This window comes from Poromitra crassiceps (genome assembly GCF_964638095.1).
Source record: "Poromitra crassiceps genome assembly, chromosome: 19".
NCBI classification, from domain to species: Eukaryota; Metazoa; Chordata; class Actinopteri; order Beryciformes; family Melamphaidae; genus Poromitra; species Poromitra crassiceps.
The window spans coordinates 2,930,068-2,952,712 of NC_139646.1; the positions used below are offsets into that span (position 1 = coordinate 2,930,068).

Genomic DNA, 22,645 nt, shown 5'->3' on the forward strand with positions numbered 1-22,645 from the left:
GTTATAACAGAAGTGGAGTATTGGCCAGAATTACATGAACATTTGGACACTTATTCAGCGGGTATTTTGCATGTTGCGTTCAGGTGCACTGTAAAAAACAAAAAAAACAAAACCCCCCCTTTTTTTTTTCTTTTTTTTTAACATCTCTTTCCACCAGGGGGTGCTGCAGCACCCACCGCACCCAGCTTCCCGCGCCCTTGGGCCACGGTGGATGCAGTGCAACAACACAGTTGTTTTTGATTTATTATTTACAGGGCAGCAAAAAGACTTCAGGATGAGCACAGCCGATATAAGAAACCAAACCTATTTTAAAGAATAAACTAACCTAAGCCAGTAGAGTAACCCAAAGAAAATAAAAGACGGGTATCTTACCTCGCCGATGCACACAAACAACAAACGAGAAAAAAACAGGAGAAAAGTAACTAAACATAAAAGGGCTTCACATCCCTACCAGCTGCCAGTAGGACTGCACTAAAGTAGTTAGGTATTTGCAAAAGCACAGCACTATGAGGACTAAAGTAGCAGAGTGTCTATAGACGGTTTTAACTTGACAACAAAAACATTCTAAATTGAACCCCCGCTCACTTCCTGTTGCAGTGTTTGCTATGGACATAAAAGAAAATAAAAACATTCAAGTGCAGGACTGACCATTCCGTGAAAACTGTCTATACTAGCACCAGGTGTGGCAGGGTTTGGTTGGGTCTATACTAGCACCAGGTGTGGCAGGGTTTGGTTGGGTCTATACTAGCACCAGGTGTGGCAGGGTTTGGTTGGGTCTATACTAGCACCAGGTGTGGCAGGGTTTGGTTGGGTCTATACTAGCACCAGGTGTGGCAGGGTTTGGTTGGGTCTATACTAGCACCAGGTGTGGCAGGGTTTGGTTGGGTCTATACTAGCACCAGGTGTGGCAGGGTTTGGTTGGGAGAAGAGTGAGGAGGCCTCGGCTCGCCTACCGGATCGGCTCGGGCACGCATTGTGATTGGCTGTACGTCGGGCACGTGGGATTAACGTGGGCAACGTGTCTGTGACAGATTTACATTAGCCAACAAGCTACACTACTGATGTTATCAGACATGATAGACATTACAAATATGAATCATACAAACATTCAATGATCCTGATTCAAGTGTTACAGGACCATTTCTCATAAACATGAGCCTTACTTTTTGAAAATTAAATGTCGTGAGAGTTTAACTTCGTGTAGTCGTGGACCCGTAGCCGAGCACATCGGGTAGGTCGAGCCGATGTGGTAGGGGGCGAGCAGATCCGGTACCTACACCGGCTACACCTTTTTAAAGCAGGCCCCATCAGTCTCCCACCAATCACCACCAGCCACCATCTGCAGTAGGAACTCGATAGGGAGAGCACATTATTAGGGGTGGACAGCTCCACACCAGGCAGGGAGGGGGAACACAGCAGGATATAGATGTACACAAATATAGATGATGTCCCCCCTGGGTCATAATAACACCGTCGCACAAGACAACACAGAGGAAAAAAGCAACACTCAGAGTCTGAGACATGACAGGAATCCTAAATCGTGAATGTATTTTTAATAGCAAATCATCACTTTGATGGCTGATTTGTGACTCTGCATTAACGTCCACGGTTCCCACGGCCGTCCTCTTCAGTAGCCTAACAGGGCGCTGATGGCGGGGTACCGTCTGCGGTGTGTCATGCACTTGTCCCTGTCGATGAGCAGCGAGTGGCTCTTACACATGATGTCCTTCTCCAGGGCCATGCGGGACTCCTCCAGGCGCGACAGGGAGCCTCTGGCCTCGCTCAGCTGCTGCTGCAGGGAGCTCAGGCTGCCATCAATCTGCTCCACCTCACCCACCAAACTAAACAAGAGACAGCGGGCAGTAAAGTAAAGTAATGCATTACTGTAATTGTATTACTTTCCCAATAATGTAAGGGATTACAATGTCCAAAACATGTAATTGTATTACAGCGCTAATTCAAGTAACTTCAAGTTAGTGCATTAGTTTCTCCAGCGCTGGCACAGTGCTAAAAGGAAGTGTGGAGATAGATATAGGTATGGCTATGCGATACTATTGCGTTGCCAGAATGCGATTAATTATTTGTTCTAGGTAGGCAAACAAATAAAAAGTAGTTTTGAAGTTTGGCTGATTGAATTGTTGTTTCAATGAAGTGGATTCAGTTGTAAAAGGAGCTGGCTAAAGGGGGGGGAGGGACACCCAGGAGAAGAGAGAGATAGAGAGCATAGAGGAAGCTGGGAGGAGGAAACTAGGAGGGGAAACTATCAACAGAGTCCGAGGATGGAGAAAGATGCAGGAGGACAAGAGAATGACATTTTGTTTGAACCAGGCTCATGGAGTGTGTACTGTGTACCTGAGCTGTTTGAACCAGGCTCATGGAGTGTGTACTGTGTACCTGAGCTGTTTGAACCAGGCTCATGGAGGGTGTACTGTGTACCTGAGGTGTTTGAACCAGGCTCATGGAGTGTGTACTGTGTACCTGAGCTGTTTGAACCAGGCTCATGGAGTGTGTACTGTGTACCTGAGCTGTTTGAACCAGGCTCATGGAGGGTGTACTGTGTACCTGAGGTGTTTGAACCAGGCTCATGGAGTGTGTACTGTGTACCTGAGGTGTTTGAACCAGGCTCATGGAGTGTGTACTGTGTACCTGAGCTGTTTGAACCAGGCTCATGGAGTGTGTACTGTGTACCTGAGCTGTTTGAACCAGGCTCATGGAGTGTGTACTGTGTACCTGAGGTGTTTGAACCAGGCTCATGGAGTGTGTACTGTGTACCTGAGGTGTTTGAACCAGGCTCATGGAGTGTGTACTGTGTACCTGAGCTGTTTGAACCAGGCTCATGGAGGGTGTGTACCTGAGCTGTTTGAACCAGGCTCATGGAGTGTGTACTGTGTACCTGAGGTGTTTGAACCAGGCTCATGGAGTGTGTACTGTGTACCTGAGCTGTTTGAACCAGGCTCATGGAGTGTGTACTGTGAACCTGAGCTGTTTGAACCAGGCTCATGGAGTGTGTACTGTGTACCTGATGTGTTTGAACCAGGCTCATGGAGTGTGTACTGTGTACCTGAGGTGTTTGAACCAGGCTCATGGAGTGTGTACTGTGTACCTGATGTGTTTGAACCAGGCTCATGGAGGGTGTACTGTGTACCTGAGCTGTTTGAACCAGGCTCATGGAGGGTGTGTACCTGAGCTGTTTGAACCAGGCTCATGGAGTGTGTACTGTGTACCTGAGGTGTTTGAACCAGGCTCATGGAGTGTGTACTGTGTACCTGAGCTGTTTGAACCAGGCTCATGGAGGGTGTGTACCTGAGCTGTTTGAACCAGGCTCATGGAGTGTGTACTGTGTACTTGAGCTGTTTGAACCAGGCTCATGGAGTGTGTACTGTGTACCTGAGGTGTTTGAACCAGGCTCATGGAGTGTGTACTGTGTACCTGAGCTGTTTGAACCAGGCTCATGGAGTGTGTACTGTGTACCTGAGCTGGGGTTGGTCTCTGCAGAGCTCCATGTTGGGTCTGAGGGATCGCAGGTGAAGTCTGGAGTGGGCTACTCTCAGCGGGGATTCTTTGTCATGGATGGCCTCCTGTAGGGCCACCATATTCTTCTCCTGGACCCCAGTCTGCTCCAAGATCTAACACACACACGCACGCACGCACGCACGCACGCACGCACACACACACACACACACACACACACACACACACACACACACACACACACACACGTTAATATCTATCTATCTATCTATCTATCTATCTATCTATCTATCTATCTATCTATCTATCTATCTATCTATCTATCTATCTATCTACATATCTATCTATATATCTATATATCTATCTATCTCACTCTCTCAGGCCCTTTTCCCACATGCGCTTTGTACCGCAAAATGACCGGAACGTGGTCAAATGGCTGCATGTGGGAAAGGCGCCGTGCCGGTATAAGCGCGACCCCGTCGTCGCGGCCATTTCACCAGTTTTGAGCTAGTCAGAAGACCGGTATGCCGCGATAGACAGACAGGTGAGAAAGGGGTCCAGTCATTTTCCGCTATCAGTGGGCTGTGACTTCGTGGACCAGGTTGCACACAGTAGACAGTCCAACACCAAATACACAGCTGATTGTTCGATATTCCCCTGGTGTTGCGTACCACCAAAGGACTATTGCCAGTCGCAAACGCGCTTCCAGTGGTTTTCGCCACCGGGTGATCTTGCGTGCGGGTCGGACCAGACTCAGCACGTAATACCGGGACATGCGAAAATGACGCTTCCATTCCACGTCGTCAAAATTGTTCAGAGCATCTTCCCAAAATAAATTCCCTCCTGGTCTCTCTCGCTTCCAGACGGCTCTAGTCTCACGCAGCAGCGCAGAGGTACATAACACTGTCATGATCTGTCCCCGGTTTAGTCTATCTTCATATTCTGCGCGACACTCTCATGGGCGAGGTGTACACACGTTGCTTAATGTTCCAGCGGGCATAATCTAATCATTAGCGCACATTAAAGCAAACTGGCGAAATGATCTTGTGATAATAAGAGCAGTAGCCTATGTCAGCTTCATGTGTGTGTGTGCTGATTTTCCCCTCTCCTCTCTGCTCGCTCTCTGGCCACAGTCCGTCCTCCTCCTTCAGTCACAGCCCGACAGGGACTAAGCAACGTTGCCGACAGCCAAGGCAAGCCCGGACACATCAAATGAAGCCAGTCTGTAAAAAGTGCGTCAACGCGACGCAGGTGAACGGATAAACAAGCAAACTTATTTCACCATTTTGCCGACACGTCACTCCCCACCCGCTCTGCAGTGCCGCCCCCCCCCCCCCCCCCCCCCACATACAGGCAATTTCGCTGATAGATTCCCACATGCCAGAGGAGAGGTGTGAAGGGAAATGTCCGATATTGACTTACAGGTAATTTTCCGGTACGCATGTGGGAAAACGGCTTCAGTGGTTCTTGATCTGGGGACCCCCAGGAGTCCTTGAGAGGGTTCCAGGGTGTCCCCAGCAAAAAGGTCAATCATTTATTTTCACTAGGATTCCATCAGGAACACAATGACAGAATGTATGACTATTTTGCTCATGGCTTTCATACACTTTCTGTAATAAAACAACTCAAAGTGTGACGACCCTTCCACTGTCCTGGCCCTGTCGTGCAGGAGCCTGGTGTTGGGGTTGTTAGGGCCGATTGGGTGCACCTAGACCTGCTGTACTCATTTGTCTTAAGAAGACATTCAGACCATTCAGTCTCTCTCCCTCCTCACCAATGCACCTTTTGTTCTGTTCATTTGTAGTTTTGTGTTGTCTAGTTAAATCAATGATTGTTTTAACTTTGACTTTGGTGTGTATATACACCGTGTACGACTGATGACTCCCCTCATTCTGTTACAACCCGGCTCGAGGAAGTAAACGAGGGGAATCATACACCAAAGTCAAAGTTAAAACAACAATTTATAACAACACAAACTACACTGAACAAACGAACAGAACAAAAGGTGGATCGGTGAGGACCAGTGTTGGGCAAGTTACTTTCAAAATGTAATATACTACATATCACTAGTTACTTTCATTTGAAAGTAATAAGTTACTTTACAATATTACTTTCTGTGTAGAGTAACTCGTTACTTATTACACTACTTTTGCATTACTTTTACCAAAACAACAGCAGCAGCAGAATGACATCGCTGCCCCGGAACCATCCCGAAAAATTATTTCAACCACCTTGAAGTCAGTGTAAACAATCCAAAATTCTAAATGTTATTCTTTTCCTTTGTTATTGTCATCTATAGTGGTTATTTGCATAAAAACACACAATTTGATTAGGAAATGATTGTATCTTTTTTTAAATATATGCTTTGATTTAATAAAATGTAACTACATTTGTAACTTGAGTTACTTGATAAAGTAACTGGTATAATAATACTGAAATCCTATAAGTAATAAGTTATATTACTGAGTTACTGCTAAAAGTAATATATTACATGTAATATGTTACTTTTGTAAACAATCCAAAATTCTAAATGTTATTCTTTTCCTTTGTTATTGTCATCTATAGTGGTTATTTGCATAAAAACAAACAGTTTGATTAGGAAATGATTGTATCTTTTTTTAAATATGTGCTTTGATTTAATAAAATGTAACTACATTTGTAACTTGAGTTACTTGATAAAGTAACTGGTATAATATTACTGAAATCCTATAAGTAATAAGTTATATTACTGAGTTACTGCTAAAAGTAATATATTACATGTAATATGTTACTTTTGTAATGAGTTACCCCCAACACTGGTGAGGACTGAGGAGGGGGAGAGACTGAATGGCCTGATTAGTGCATGGGGCCCAGGGGCACCCAGCCTAAAGACCCCAACACCAGGCTTCTGCAAGACAGGCCAGGAGAGTGGGAGGGTCGTCACAAAAGCTAACGTCTTATCAGATGGGGGACCCTGGGACAACATCTTTGAAAATGGAGGTCCATGATCTAATTTGTGTCCGTTTAGGGGTCCTTGACATGAAAACATTTGAGAACCACTGATCGATCTCTGTCCCACCCACGTGTGTGAGGTGTAGGTCCAGCTGCTCCTTGGCAGCGATCAGCTCCGCACAGCGCTGGCTGAAGGCCCGGTCCACTCTGGAGCACTGGGCTCTTAGGTCCTGAGAGGTCTCCTGCAGAACCCGCTCCACCAGCAGACTGACACACACACACACAGACACAGACACACACACACACACACGCACGCACGCACACACGCACGCACGCACGCGGACGCACGCACGCACCCACGCACACACACACACACACACACACACCACATACATGTGTTTTATTATCAATACTGAATATTAGAAAATGTTAAAGGGACCTTAACCTGGTGGTATTTGATGCATGGACATGCCATCGTAATACATACAGTAGCCTATAGATTATGATTGAATGTATTTAATTTGTTAAATTTATTTATTTCACAATGTTTGATTTATAATGTTTAGCAAGTGAAGACAAACTCTCTTAGAAGTGGAATTTCATGGAATTCAATTGTATCTCCATTCCAATTCCAACTGTTCCAATTCCTGACCTGAGCGACAGTGTGTTCTGACCTGAGACTCACTCTGTGGTAGACTGAGCCCTGACCTCTGACCTGAGACTCACTCTGTGGCAGACTGAGCCCTGACCTGTGTTCTGACCTGAGACTCTTGCTGGCCTGCTCCTCCTGCGAGGCCTTGGTCAGGTTGTCCTGTGTAAACTTCAACCACGACGTGGGGTTACACACTCTGAGGCAGAGGAAAAAGACAGACTGTGTTTAAGAGTTAAGGTTATTATCATAGTTAGTTTGACGTTTTCTGTTAGTTAACATTTTCTATTTTGAGTTTTGAAAATGACACAACACACTCACTGGTCCTGCATGGTGGCTGAGCTGGGGTGGTACTGTGTATCCGGGCTCATGTTGCTGTGTCTTCCACAATGGTCGTCTAAGTTGTAGGCCTGGTACTTATCAGACCAGTCCAACTCTAACGTCAGCTTAGCCTCTTTGTTGTTCCTAACGCACACACGTCCGTTTGCGCGCACGCACGCACGCACGCACGCACACACACGCACGCACGCACGCACGCACGCACGCACGCACGCACGCACGCACGCACGCACGCACACACACACACACACACACACACACGCGCACGCACGCACGCACGCACACACACACACACACACACACACACACACACACACACACCACACACACCACCATCATCATCATCAAAGGATGATTATCATCCTTCTGAAGCATTGGACCAGAGGGGACATTTCATAGGGAAACAAACATGTTCCACACTGAGGGACAGAGCAGCAGGTGTCACATGTTGAATGTTTAATGAATGAGGTTGACACTCACTTGATCTGAGTCACAACCTGAGCTGTAGTTCTCTTAAGAAGAGCCTGCACACTCCTGAGCAGGTCCACTTCCTGCAGTGCAAACACACCTCCTTGTTAATACATGTCACACAGAGACCTATTTCTTATGCGTTTTACTTACTGTGCGAATGTAATATAGTAATAAAACGAGTAGGTTTTGATACCAAGTAATAAGTCATGTAATGTTATTAGGAGTAATAAGTCAAAAGTAACTTATTACACAGTACTTACTGAGTAACTTGCCCAACACTGAGCATAACACAGTAAAGAGCCTATATAGCCTATACTGTAATTTCTATTAGTTCATGCGTATGCAGAAGAGTCATTAATATCGTGCATCTATGTAGCCTATGCCCAGTTTTTAACATCCACAGCCCCTGTTGAAGGGCAGAGCATTAGATTGATTGGTTGATTGATTGATTGATTGATTGATTTCCCCCTTTCCCTTTCTTTCACCCCCCCCCCCCTATTTTCCCAGCCTCCAAAATTTCACCTTGATCAGCTCCTCCTCAACAGTGTCTGTGACCAGGTCAGGCCCCGGTCTCCTCTCTCGGCACGTCAGATTATCGGTGGAGATGGCGTACGGGATCTCAGTGGTGTCCAGCGCCCTCTCCAGCCGCGTCCTCTGTGCCAAGAGCGCGTCCGTGTCGGCCAGAAGCTGGTCGATGTGCCTCTGCAACTCTGACCTGCAGAGATGGACGTCTTGGAGCCTTTCGCCCAGAAGGCGCGTCCCCTCCGCCTGGGTCCGCTGAGTCGCCGCCTCGGTGTCCTGGTACAGAGCTTTGGACTCTCGCTGGATCCTCTGGGCCTCATCGCTGTCGGTAACGGCCTGTTGTATGAGGGAGTAGTTGTTGGAGTGCCACTCCCTCGGGGTGTATTTAGCGGAGCGGTACCCCGCGGTGGCCGCGCCGGAGGATGGGTGCGGGGGGGCCTGCCGCAGTGAGGCTGCCTCTCTCTCCTCCTCTGGCTCAGCCTGAGCCACCTCTCTGCTGTCGAAATGGGGCCTCGACACTAAAATCTTAGAGGACATCTCTGTCAAATAAATGAGTTCAAACGAGAAAGCAACCCATCAGTGGTACAACAACAGGACTGATAACCTACTGTTTGCTTTTGTTGCCTGGTTACACATGGGTCAGGTGACAAAACTCTCTCTCTCACCCTCCCTGCCTCTTTCACTCTTGTCCTGTCCTCTCCCTCTTTCTTTCACTCTCTCTCTCTCTCTCTCTCTCTCTCTCTCTCTCTCTCTCTCTCTCTCTCTCTCTCTCTCTCTCTCTCTCTCTCAAAATTCAGTTTAGCATGGCAATTTACAAACAAATAACATTACCATAGCATGTATGGAACAGTAAATGAATCATCAATAACCAACATTTCAGAAAATGAATCCCAACTCCCCCCATGTAGGCTATCATTTTGTGTGTGTTGCTCTGTATTCAGACCCAATTTCAATGGCTTTATTGCCATGAGACTAGCGACAACAATTTTGCGGCAAAATTTGTACTTTGCTTTGGCAATTTTATTTTTTATCAAAGAAAAGTAATGCCAAATTTGGCATAGACATCCACTCGGACTCACAGACGAACTGATTTGATTTTGGTAGTCAAGGGTCAAAGTTCAAGGTCACTACGACCTCACATCCATCCATTCCATGCTCGTTAATGCGGTATCTCAGGAACGCCTTGAGGGAATTTCTTTAAATTTGGCGGAAACATCCACTTGGACTCAAGGATGAACTGATTACATTTTTGTGGTAAGAGGCTAATGGTCACTGTGCCCTTACGACTGTCCATTCCATGCTCGTTAACGCGATATCTCAGGAATGCCTTATGGCAGGGTTTTTCTAAGTGTCACTGAGCCTCCCTTCAGAGAACATATAGACAACTGCACCTCCCCCCCCACAATTATTATTGCCATTAGGCTATTACTATTATTGCTGTATGCTCCACTCGGGCATAACGAGTTCCAAAAATGTTGTAAACATCTTCATCCATATATTCTTTAAGATTTTAAAACTTTTTTATCTTTATCCTGTTACAAAAATATCTACGGTATAATAACAGAATAGGTACCCGGTAAGTAAAAGAATAGGTACGGTATAAGTTCTTTATAAGTCCTCCTTTATTACCCCCTTATTCCTTAAATCCAGATTTTGTTATCCTGTCAATTCAGATTTTGCTACCCTGTACTTCACGCTGTATTCTAAAGCCTTACTGCCATTTTTCTCACGTTTTACCTTTAGACACATAACAGATTCAAATACTCATAACTTTTGATCTGAGAGAGCTATCTCTTCTAGGGAGAGTTTATTTCTCTCTTTTTTTAAATATCAAAAAATGAAAATGTCAAATCTTCACCATGTGAAGGGTTTTTGCAGGCGCCTATGAGACAGTTAAAAACAAAAACAGATTTTGACTTTCACTTTATTGCTACATTTGTATTCATTTAAAGATTTGATTGTTAAATAAGTGCATTTCATGTTATAAAAACTGTAAAACCATAGTTAAAATTGAAAAAAGTTATTTTTACGCTTCCTTATTTACATGTAAATCAAGGATAAATTAATTCCCCATACAGAGAAAAAGGTATTACAGTTCATCCGTACAACATGTTGGGTGCACATTCCCAGAGCACCATATAAAATGATGATCTTGGCACGGCACTGGCAGGTGCCTCGCCTCGCCTCTCTCCTGTCCTCTCCTCTCCTCTGTATTGCTGTTCTCAGCCAGACAGACAACTCAGGCAAGTGCAGCAGAGAACTGACAGCGAGAAAACCAAGTGTTAGAATCGGCATCAGAAACGTTATACAGTAGCTATATCATCTCCCTTGGTCGATGACAATACTTAAATACAGGGAAAGAGACTTAAATTTGCAGTTAGAAGAGGTTTTTTGTTTGAACTTGTGTGAGATCAACTGACTTTGAGTTCTTTGAGGTTGAGGTTGAGGTTGAGGTTGAGGTTGAGGTTGAGGTTGGGCATACTGATAAACAGGCAGTGCAGCAGGTTGTGGAACAGGCTGTGGACCTATAAAGAAGAGAATGAAAAGAAGCTGTGCAGTATGCTGCTACATCAGCAATGGCTTACATAAATAAAGCAGGCAAAAGCAAAATAGTTTCACTTTCCTTAGCAGGTAACAAGTGGGAGAACGAAGTACAAGAAAAAGGTGGTCTCTTTACCTGGGATGTAGCCACCCTGTGGAGCATAGACCAGTCCGCTGTTCAGAGGAGGACTGGCGTATGGGGGCATCTGAAGAGGAGCGCTGGCGTATGGAGGCATCTGAAGAGGAGCACTGGCGTATGGGGGCATTTGAAAAGGAGGCTGCGGAGGTTGATAACTCATCTGCATACTGTTAGATGGGAGAGGACAGAAGTATGGTAAGACAGCGAAAAAGATCCTCCGAATTGTCAGAATGATTGACGATTTGATGAGATAACATTTCTAAAAGTTATTTAGCATTTTAATCCATACAGCACAAATGGTGCCAATAAAAATCTCACAGGACTTGCCTGTGGCTAAGAACTGTTCACTTTACCCCAAAGGAAGGCCCTGAGCTGTCTCCTAAAAATCCCTCTAGATTGGGACAGTCTGATCGTTAATGACGCCGAAATTATCTGCTCGTGGCACCCCCATGAGCGCACACTAGCCCCTGATGTTGTGGCCATGTATGGACCACCATGGCCATGTATGGACCACCATGGCCATGTATGGACCACCATGGCCATGTATGGACCACCATGGCCATCTGTGATCCTAAGTATTCAGGGAAAGCATTCATGAAGGAAACTGGAAAGGTTCTGTCACTATGCACATCATAGGCCAGGTCTTGATTACAGTACATTACCAGTACATTACATTACATTACATTACATTACATTACAGGAAATGTGAACCAGAGCAGGTGGGTCAAATACTGTGGCTTCAGTCGTGTATTGTATCCAAGAAAGCAAGTTTGATGACATTGCATTTGACATGGCAGGTTTTGGAGAGGGAGGCAACAACTGTGATAAACAAACTTCGATAGGAACTGTGTAACAACTAGAAGCACTACGTGACACTCTGCGAGCCACTGCTCATTCTTAAAGGAAGAATTCCTGTTCTTTATCTTGACTTTAGAATCTCAAATGATATTTCTTGAGTAGTTATCGGTTGTTGAGAGGCATGATCAGTAGCAGTGGTTATCTCTGCAGGATACAGGTTTGTTAGTCAGGGCTGGCTAAAGGCATAGGGCAGGCTACAGTAAACCGCAAACACATTTTTGTTGTAAGGATACTGTTTAAAACTTAAGTGGGCTCAAAACATTCCTTTTCTCTGTGGCCTTCTGCTAAATTATGTAGAAGGTGTCATCTTTATTTATTTCTTCCATTTTTATTTGATCTGTCTTAGCTCTTTAATTAACGTTATTTTCATTTTTGATTATTTAGTGAGGTTTATTTGACCAAATATTCATGGTGTAAACCTATAGAATTTTAGGGGTTGCTTGAAGTTTATGTTCCTTCTAAGAATCCTTCATGATCTCATCAAAATGGGAAGAATTGTATATATATAAATGGGAAGAATATACATATACTGTATAAATGCAGGCCATTAAGAATTGAGGGCGTTCACTTTCCGTATGTGCTCCATATTTTTGTCCAGTGAGGCAGACAAATAAATTGTTTAATTAGTGATTATCTTTGGAGAGGTAAAGCACACTTAATCATACTGGTTGGCAGTGTCGCCAATGTGAGAATGAATACCAAGAAGGAAGAATTGAGGGAGTTCACTCTTTCAAAGTTATAACGCTGTGGGCTACATATTTTAGCCTTGTGAGGCAGACAAAAAGTATTTTAAGTTGTGATTATCTGTTTCGTAGTGTCACCAGTGTAAGAAATGCCGCTTGATTCGTTTCCCTTGGGGGAGGGGGGGGGGAGGTAAAAAAATATCTTTCTATTTTAATTGATTTATTCTTTTAATGTAACACATTTTGCTTGTTCTTTTATAGCCTGTATAATTGCTCTTTTCTTTTTATATATTTGTCTCTATATGAAATGTGCTATAGATAATTGCTTTGCCCTGCGTTAACTTCAACAATCCAAACAGAATGAAGTGATTGTAACAGATTTTTGACTTTTTCATCCACTCCCACTTTTGCCTGAACCCCCTTTCCAGCCGCACCTCCCCTCAGCGAACCAAAGGTCAAGTTAAAGCTGCCTACCTTGAGCTCTGGAAGTTGGTATTCTGGAACTGCATCTTCCTCTGATGTTTGCAACTAAGTGAGAAAGACAAGAGAACTGTCAATGTGTCTGAAAGAATCTTGAAACTGAAATTTAAAGCGGATGGGGGACCAAGGTTTCAAGGAAAAGCAACAATGTCTTTTCAGATGCTGCCAGACAAGCCAGCAGGGCAGTCAGATTTACTGTAGCATTGCTGAACCAGATACAATGTTGTTCTGAGTACAGCAGACAGAGACATGGAGGCAGTGTGTGATAGTGTTGTTGATAACAGGTGAGTGACAGCAGTAGTGGACTTGGGTCTGCTGCATCTGGGCAAAGAGGGTGGTGCTTCCTTTTCTATAAGGAGCGCTTTGTAAATCATGTTTTGCTAGATGCGTTTTTTTCAGATGTTTGATTTAATTGTTAATTGTTTATTATTATTTCTATGAATGTACCATTACTGTATGTATGTATTTTCTTTCTGCACATTAATTGTTTTCTTGATGTAAGGAACTGATGGATGCCTTGAGGAGGTGTGTCTTCGAGTGCATCCAGTGTGATTCAACACACCTGAACTCCCTCACCAATTAGGTTTGGGTGACACCCCAATCCAAGCACATTATTTCTGTCCAGCCTGTCTGTCCTCATTGTAACCCTGATGAAGACCTTGTCGGTCGAAACCGGTCAGTTTCTTAATTGTTAATTGTTCTACATGTAACGCCATGCAATAATAAAGGCTTTTTAACTTTAAATTAACTAGTTTTCCTTGCGCCACGTACGAGTGCCTGAAGCCTGCCTTTTGCTCCAATATGATGAACCCTTTCTTCAAGAGCACTGGCGCCGGAACAAGGGGGACATGGGGACATTTTGTCCCCCTTAAAATTTGGTCCCCCTAATTTTTTTTTTTTTTTTTTTTATCTGAGGGGGCAACTGCCCCTGACGCTTAGAGCCCACTTTACACTGTTTACACAGCCTGTGATGCTTGTTAAAACCGTGATCATTGTGGGATTATTACACCTGAGACAGACAGACCCAGGGATCAAGTTACAGAGAGCCCACTTTACACTGTTTACACAGCCTGTGACACTTGTTAAAGCCGTGATCATTGTGGGATTATTACACCTGAGAGACAGACAGACCTGGACTCTGTACTGCACTCACTGTCATTGGCTGCTGCTATAATCGTATATACGGTTATTGTTATTTTATTTTTGTGTTGAGATGACAAGTTTTGCACTGTGTTTCGAAGTGATAATAATAATAATAATAATAATAATAATAATAATAATAATAAGTTCAGTGTTTCTGCCTGTGTTGCTGTCTGTTGTAGTGTAATTGTAAAATTACCTAAAGGGAGAGCAGGTCACCAAGTGAGTGAGAAAAGGAGAAAATACTGAATAATGACATCACTACAGTATAATCCTAATGTTAATTTAAAATGAGATATTCCTCTAAATATGGCTAAAAATCATCCAGACGTTCAAAAATACATCAATTTCTCTTGCCAAAAAAGATTTAAAAAAATTGAGAATTTTTTTTTTAATTTTTTTTTTTTTACAAAAAAAATAAAAATGTCCCCCTAATTGTAAACTCGTTCCGGCGCCACTGTTCAAGAGCACCTACGTTCATTTTCCTTGAGACACCAGAACAATCCTCAGAGCACACCACCACCCCTGTTCACAGGGTGGTGCTTCTGTTGGGGTATCAAGTTATTTCCCACTTGATAACCCCAATGACTTCCTACATGCACTCACCCTGAAGGATGAGATAGTGGTGAATGTTGCTGCCTGTCATATGGTGCTGTAGATTTCCGACAGTATACCCTGATGTCACTCACTCACTCACTCACTGACATTTACGCTAATACATCTTTGTAAACATTTGTCTCTGTTTTTTTTTTTTATGTTTAAATGTGTCAATCTAAGTTTTTGATTAAGCTGCTATATGGCTCTTTTCAGGATTTCCAGATCCAGTGGAAAGAAACCCTTCTGATGCACCTGGCAGCATTTCTACTGATGCCCAGAATTGATTTTCAAATTACAAGCTGAACCGCTTCAGCTGGTTTTTGGTCCATTTCTCAACAGATGGGCCCCGCCCACACTTCACTGCAGTTCTATTCATAGCTTTCAAGGGGCGTTACGTGCTGCCGGGAACGCCCACCTGGCGGTCAAAAACAAACTTGTTGATTCCGTTGCCTGCGAGTCGACTCACGCTGTTTGTTCAGCCAAAGTGCCGGATATTGTACACTAAACCGACGAGGAGACACGCCTGGCTTGTGTTTTACAGAATCCCGTCGGAGAAAGAAAGGAGGAGGTTGTGGATTTGTGCGACGTGGTTCAGTCGCTGGGGAGGGCAAAAAAAATTGCTTTTTTTTCTACCATCAAAGTACACACGTCTTTGCTCTTTGCGGCCAACATTTCATCAAAGGTAAGCTCAAGTAACGTTAACGGGGTATTAATCATTATTGTAACGTTACTTGAGCTTATGAAATGTTGGCCGCAAAGAGCAAAGACGTGTGTACTTTGATGGTAGAAAAAAAAGCAATTTTTTTGCCCTCCCCAGCGACTGAACCACGTTGCACAAATCCACAACCTCCTCCTTTCTTTCTCCGACGGGATTCTGTAAAACACAAGCCAGGCGTGTCTCCTCGTCGGTTTAGTGCAACCGATAGCACAACAGGTAGGCTATCCGGCACTTTGGCTGAACAAACAGCGTGAGTCGACTCGCAGGCAACGGAATGAACAAGTTTTTTTTTGACCGCCAGGTGGGCGTTCCCGGCAGCACGTAACGCCCCTTGAAAGCTATGAATAGAGGGTATGCATGTGATGTCACAGAGGCAGAAGTCACTGTGCGGTCACGCCCACTGAGTCACAGCAAGACTGAGCTTGAATGCAGTAATCAGCATAGATAACTGACACCTGCTGCTCAGGGAGGAACTTGACACTCATTTTGACACTCGTTCCCGATTGAGGGGGCGTGTTCCAGTGGGTGTGCATACCCCATAGACTGTAAATATAAAGTTAATATGAGTCATGAAATGCTGATAGTTTTGAAGCCAAATTTCGGTTGGTTTTAGGTTTTCCCAAATTTGGACTTAATGGCAAACGGCACTCATTTACAGTCCAAGATTATTTTAGCTTGAATGTGATTCTCCATATTTAAATTGGATCACTTAGGCCTATCTCTCTCTGTCTCTCTCTGTCTCTCTCTGTCTCTCTCTGTCTCTTTCTGTCTCTCTCTGTCTCTCTCTGTCTCTCTCTGTCTCTTTCTGTCTCTCTCTGTCTCTCTCTGTCTCTCTCTGTCTCTCTCTGTCTCTTTCTGTCTCTCTCTGTCTCTCTCTGTCTCTTTCTATCTCTCTCTGTCTCTTTCTATCTCTCTCTGTCTCTCTCTGTCTCTCTCTGTCTCCTGTCTCTCATTGAAATACTGTTGATGTTGTTGGGATGTAAAATGTTCTCAGTGACTAAGAGAATGCAAACCGAGAGTCTACTGTAAATCAGAGGTGGGCAATGTTTTTTCCTGAGGGCCATACTGACTTACATTAGTAAGCGAAGGGCCACACATTGGAGATTATACCTGCCAACACTCCTGATTTTCGTGGGAGTCTCCTTATTTTTAACCCTCTCTCCCGTTGTGATTGGTGATTTCTTGTTAATCTCCTGATATAATAGTGATACAAATCCAATGGCTGTAGCAGATGAGATTTATTCTGCCTTTTATTGGGTTTTTGGGGGTAATTTTGTTTTTCTTTTAGTCCGGCCCTGGGCCGCATTTTGCCCCAGGCCCCAGGGCCACAATGACTGTAGGCTGTAATCTAATGACTGTAATCTAATGTGTTCTTACACATGAGATTAATTTTTAGTCATAAAGATTATTCCATATTCCAGACTGAAATGTTATAACAGAAGTGGAGTATTGGCCAGAATGACATGAACATTTGGACACGTATTCAGCGGGTATCTTGCATGTTGCGTTTAGGTGCACTGTAAAATAAATATATATATATCTTCTTTGCAGGGGGCGCCCGCGGGCCGTGGGCGGTATTGCTAATTTCAGATTCTGCATGCTGCATGTTTACACTGCAGCGTTTTCACACCCATCAATGTTGCCCCGCCTCCTTTCAGACACTGACAGTTGTTGTCTTCCTCACTCAAAGAGCAGAGGAGAATGCAGGTGCAGACACAAAGCTTCCAGAGCTCAAGGTAGGCTGCTATAGCTTTCTTTTGGTTAGCTTCCAGAGCTCAAGGTAGGCTGCTATAGCTTTCTTTTGGTTCGCTTCCAGAGCTCAAGGTAGGCAGCTATGGACCCATTTCACAGTAACTGTTTTGAGGTGGTAAAAGCAGGAAGTAAATCCGGTGTAACCAATACTATTAATTATGGTTTCATTCCGTTTAGGTTTTCCAGTGCCAGGGCCCCCGTTAATGTAATCGGTTACACCTGCTTTACCACTTAAAAAAGTTAGCTTTATCTTTGGTGCAGGTCCAGAGACAAAGCTTCCAGAGCTGCAGGTAGGCAGCCAGCTATAGCTTTATCTTTGGTTGGGAAAAATGAGCCATGCTGTGGGGAGGTGCGGCTAGAAAGAGGGTTCAGGTCAAGGAGGACTGGAGGACTCTGCCAGCCAACTTGAAAGCAGGATTTGCTCGTGCCCGTGCACTCCAAAACCAAAGCATCCTTGAGAGATAACATGGGGGGGGAAGTACTTTGCAGTTTATCTCTTGTCCTGACAAAAGTGTTGTTGGTACACAAGTGAACATACCTTAATAGGCTACATGCACAACTTTTTTTACTTCCTGAAATTAGTACAGCTTCTTTATTTCCTGTCCTACACTATTGGATGAACTGATTAATCAGGTGTGCCTGATCATTGTTGTGACTGCAGCACACCTGACATTAATCAGTTCATCCAATAGTGATGACAGGAGATAAAGAAGCTGTACTAATTTCATGTAGCCCATAGTTTTGGGTATATTCTTTGGAAAACACAGGTCTGGAATGCTTTGGATGAAAAGAAAGGTCTTCTAAAGGGAGATTAAAGGCAAAAAAAATCTGTTACAATCAATTCTGTTTTGAAAACGCTATCCTTTTTGTTGGAAAGTTTTTTTTTGTTACAACAAAAGTGTGTGAGTGGATGTGAAGCTTATCTAAATCTTGACAGATTATTTTTGGTTGGTAACTGCATGTTTGAATTCCTGTTTGAGTGAGTCGCCACCTGTTTCCCGTTTAGGGCGTACTGGTTCCTGATGGACAGGCAGAACCAGATTAGCAAGATGTCATTCAGCCATTTTTTCACCATTTTCTATTTTAACTTCCTCCCTTCTGAGTCAGCCCCACCCACACACACACACACACACACACACACACACACGCACACACACACACACACGCACGCACGCACGCACGCACACGCACACGCACGCACACACACACATACACACACACACACACACACACACACACACACACACACACACACGCACACACACGCACAGGGAGAGACAGTCTTAGCAGTGATAGGAAGTCATGTCTTTCTCAGCAGATTGTCCTTTTTTATTTATCTATTTCATTTTAATAATTGTATCTTTTTGTTTATTTCCGCACACCAGAGCACCAATAGCCCTTAGGCCTACAGTTGGGTTTGACTAACAACTTGTGGATGCACGATATATCGGCAATCATATCGGTAGCCTATTGGTCTGATGAGCAAAGTAACAGCTGTTATTTTGCTCATCGGACCGAGACCGATATATCGGTTATCGGTAACGGCCAATATTTCCATATTGAGTGGAAACAATGCGGTAAATCAATGATTTATGGGCTTTTCCAAATGTTTTTGAAATAAAGGACATTACTTTTTCAAATTCACGGGGTGTTTTTCCAGTATGTACAAAATTCGATTGTCATAGACACTTGTTTTTATACAGATCATATCAACCGGTGAATATTGGTTATCGGCCTTAACAGCAATGTTGATATCAGTATCGGCCAATATTTTCATATCGGCGCATCCCTACTGTTTATGCCTCTCGACAATGGATAACTATTCAAGCATTAAAACAAGTTTCAATACAAATTCCTAACATTAGATCCTTTGCATACATGAGTCTTGTTGGTGAGAAGAATAAACACCTACCACTGTCTTACTGCAAATAAAAAAGGTGATGAGTCATACAACATTGTGGCCTTTTTGACCTTCTTCAGGTATGGTGCCTTCTTGCACATTCCGCATTCCATGACAGATTCTAAAGTCAAGATAAACAGCAGGATGCTTCACTTAAGAATGAGCAGTGACTGGCAGAGTCTGTCGAAAGTCTCCCTCTCCAAAACCTGCTGTGTCAAATGTCACTATCACCAAAGTGATAGTGACACTTTCATTTAAGTTCATTTATTGTCTGCTTTCACATACATTTGTTGTAATGTGCAACAAGTGCCAACATACAAAAAGAAGAATACAAAAGATACAAAAAGATAAAGACACACATGACTGTTTGACCCATCACCTGCTCTGCTTCACTATTTATGCCAACTCAAACTTGGCCTATGATGGGCATACTGCAGGGGTGCCCAATAGCTACTGTAGATCTCAGGCCAACAATAAGTAGCCAAAAACAATTCCAATATTTATTATTTGTATTTTTCATTAGCCTGCTGCCCCAGCACATGACAGCAAACAGGAAGGCACTGGCCAGTGGCCACCACAGACTCATAAAACATCCTCAGCATTGTCTGGCAGATGTTGAAGGACCTCAGCCTTCTCAGAAAGGAGAGACAGCAATGTGTCCCTTCTTGTAGAGGGCTTCAGGGGCGGCTGTATCTCAGGAGGTAGAGCGGGTCGTCCACGAATCGCTTGGGATAAAAGAGGGCGGTGGTTCGATTCCCGCCTCCTCCGGTCTGCGTGTCGAAGTGTCCTTGGGCAACATACTGAACCCCAAATTGCTCCTGATGGTGTGCCAGCACCCTGCGTGGTAGCCTGCCGCCATTGGTGTATGAATGGGTGAATGTACCTAATGATTGTAAAGCGCTTTTGGATAAAAGCGCTATATAAATGCAGGCCATTTACTTCAGTGTTCTTTTTGCCCAGGCCAGTTTATTGTCAATGTACACTCTCAGGTACTTGTAATCCTCCACAATGTTAACACTGACCCCATGGATGGAAACAGGGTCACCGGTTCTTTGGCCCTTCTCAGATCCACAACCAGTTCCTTTGATCATCGATCTACAATTCAGAGCATCTTTTCTCATCTTACCATAATGTCTATCTTCTCCCATCTGACAGTATGCAGATGAGTCAACCTCCGCAACCTCCTCCGCAGTTGTTTCCACCACCACCCCCGTACCCCGGTCCCCCTCTGAACAGCGGGGCGGCCTACCCTCCAAAGTCTGACTTCCTGCCAGGTGGAGACCTCTTTTTGTCGTACTCAAGTTTGTACCTTGTTGGCTGCTAACGAGGAAAGTTCAACAATTGTGCTTTTACCTGCAAGCCATTACTGATGTCGCACGGTCTCACAGCTGCTGTTTCATTCTCTTTAGGTCAGCCTGTCCAACAACCTGCTGCATATCCTGCTCAGTATCAGTATGCCCAACCTCAACTTCAACCTCAACTTCAGTATGCCCAACCTCAACTTCAACCTCGACTTCAACCTCAACTTCAACCTCATCAAAGTCAAAGTCAGTCTTGTCTCTCACAAGATAAAATTCATAACTTATATAATATCGATAACTGAATGTTACTTCATGGCAAAAAACAATTGTGACCTAAGTTATTTATAACTTGTAAGTATACTGTGGTGTAGGATAAATCTTCTGTGTGTGACGTGATTCCGTGGGCATCAATTTCATTCTGGGTAGGATCTGTGTGGATCTACACTGTATGGAGCGTAGTGTTCAGTTAAGTTTCCCCCACAGTGACCCAGGTGACAGTGGTGCAGCAGCAGCCCACTGCCGTGGTGCAGCAGATACAGATACGGCCGCAGCTGACTGACGTCCCGGTCCAGATGGTATGTCCCTACTGCCGCGCCAGTGTTGTCACCACCACCATGCACAAACCTGGTCTGCTCGCCTGGCTCATCTGTGGCACGCTAGGAGTCCTCCTGTGAGTATCCCCACACACACACACACACACACACACACACACACACTTCTTAAAACTACATACATTTTGTCTTTGTCTGATGGTGTACTAATCATACTTTCAGAATATGGCCTTGCTGTCTCATCCCATTCTGCGTACCTGAGTGCCAGGATGTGGAACATCGCTGCCCAAATTGCAACAACGTACTCCATAACTATAAACGCATGTGAAAAAGTGCTGCAGTGCCCCCCCCCCTTGCAGTAACAAGTCTGACTAAATAAACAGCCGTACGATAATGTGTTGCATAACATGATTTGGAAAACGTCACTTTCTTTTAACTGGTGATTTAAAATCACATCATTAATCACATAGGGCGGCTGTAGCTCAGGAGGTAGAGCAGGTCGTCCACTAATTGCTTTGGATAAGAGGTCGGTGGTTCGATTCCCACCTCCTCCAGTCTGCATGTCGAAGTGTCCTTGGGCAAGATACTGAACCCCAAATTGCTCCTGATGGTGTGCCAGCACCCTGCGTGCAGCCATCGGTGTGTGAATGGGTGAATGTACCTACTAATTGTAAAGCGCTTTGGATAAAAGCGCTATATAAATGCAGGCCATTCATATTGTTAATAATGTAATTGAAAAATGTATTTTTTTTTAGTATGATTCATATTTATATATAGCCTATGTTACCTCAATATTATCTCAATGTTAAATTTGAGTGCAACATTGTAGGACTATGCTGGTGAATAGGCTATGCCACTGAGCTCATTTTTAAATCAGCTGCAAAATGTGATAGATTGTGAATGTTTTTATGAAAAGCTCATACATGATTGTAAGTTGAAACAAATAATTATTCTTTCTTTTTTGAATGCAATTACTGAAATTTAATTTGACATGATGATGACATGGAATGTCGAAAAACTGTGAAAACTGTGTAAAGATATATTTTTTAATTGCTTGGTGTTCAACTCATGCTGTTACATTTGAAAGCATTTTTATTGCAAAAAACTATCTCTACATGTAATAAAATTATAAAATTTCTGTTGTGATACGAATATAATATAATAATCTCTCAAAAAAGAAAATGAACCAAACATCAACATCAAAACATTCAACTTCAGCTGGTTAGTTAGGTTTGAGTTAAGTTAGAACTTTAAGTATATATAATTGCCTTTGTGGCAAGCAGGCGGCGATATTTGACAAGTTAGCTGGAGCTCAGTCAAACTTTATTTAACGTTAAGTTTTCATTGTGAATTAGAAAAGGGTCGGGGGGCTCCTCGGTACCCTATCGCGGGCCGTATCTGGTCCCCGGGCCGCAAGTTGAGTAGCTACAGTATCACTGTTTTAGGCCCTCTGCTTTACGTCGGGCCTAAGAATGCCCCTTTGCCGTTTGTAAAATCACTGTAAACCACGACCTCTTGGGGTTTATTCATTGCTTAAAGGAACACTCTGCCCATTTTCAACCAGCTTTGTATCATTAGAACATCAGTAGTATATCAGAAAAC

At 43.8% G+C, this 22,645-nt stretch overlaps 3 protein-coding genes across 4 annotated transcripts in view; 1 reads left to right on the plus strand and 2 right to left on the minus strand.

Moving 5' to 3' along the window:
* Positions 1-1,627: 1,627 nt before the first annotated feature.
* On the minus strand, positions 1,628-8,920 carry tekt4 (tektin 4; the record flags this gene model as incomplete). The annotated part of the gene is made up of 7 exons (XM_083655362.1): positions 1,628-1,841; positions 3,472-3,626; positions 6,534-6,669; positions 7,164-7,250; positions 7,373-7,516; positions 7,871-7,941; positions 8,384-8,920. 7 exons carry the CDS (start codon positions 8,918-8,920, stop codon positions 1,628-1,630), a joined length of 1,344 nt encoding a protein of 447 aa, XP_083511488.1.
* A 1,411-nt stretch (positions 8,921-10,331) lies between these two features.
* Positions 10,332-13,275, minus strand: LOC310793557 (uncharacterized protein). The gene is made up of 4 exons (XM_083655371.1): positions 13,079-13,275; positions 11,061-11,230; positions 10,804-10,908; positions 10,332-10,643 (listed from the first exon to the last, which is right to left on the minus strand). Exons 1-4 carry the CDS (start codon positions 13,111-13,113, stop codon positions 10,606-10,608), a joined length of 348 nt encoding a protein of 115 aa, XP_083511497.1. The 5' UTR covers positions 13,114-13,275; the 3' UTR covers positions 10,332-10,605.
* Positions 13,276-17,235: 3,960 nt separating this feature from the next.
* Positions 17,236-22,645, plus strand: part of LOC310794120 (uncharacterized protein) — a 5,426-nt gene continuing 16 nt past the window's right edge. The window contains exons 1-5 of one of the 2 annotated variants that reach the window (XM_083656019.1): positions 17,236-17,275; positions 20,347-20,465; positions 20,601-20,738; positions 20,976-21,162; positions 21,266-22,645. The exon at positions 21,266-22,645 is cut by the window's right edge and continues 16 nt beyond it. In XM_083656019.1, the coding sequence (XP_083512145.1) occupies positions 17,241-17,275; positions 20,347-20,465; positions 20,601-20,738; positions 20,976-21,162; positions 21,266-21,371 (585 nt within the window). In that variant the 5' untranslated portion in view covers positions 17,236-17,240 and the 3' untranslated portion in view covers positions 21,372-22,645. The remainder of the gene's footprint in view (positions 17,276-20,346; positions 20,466-20,600; positions 20,739-20,975; positions 21,163-21,265) is intronic. The other variant, XM_083656020.1, reaches the window with a different exon arrangement.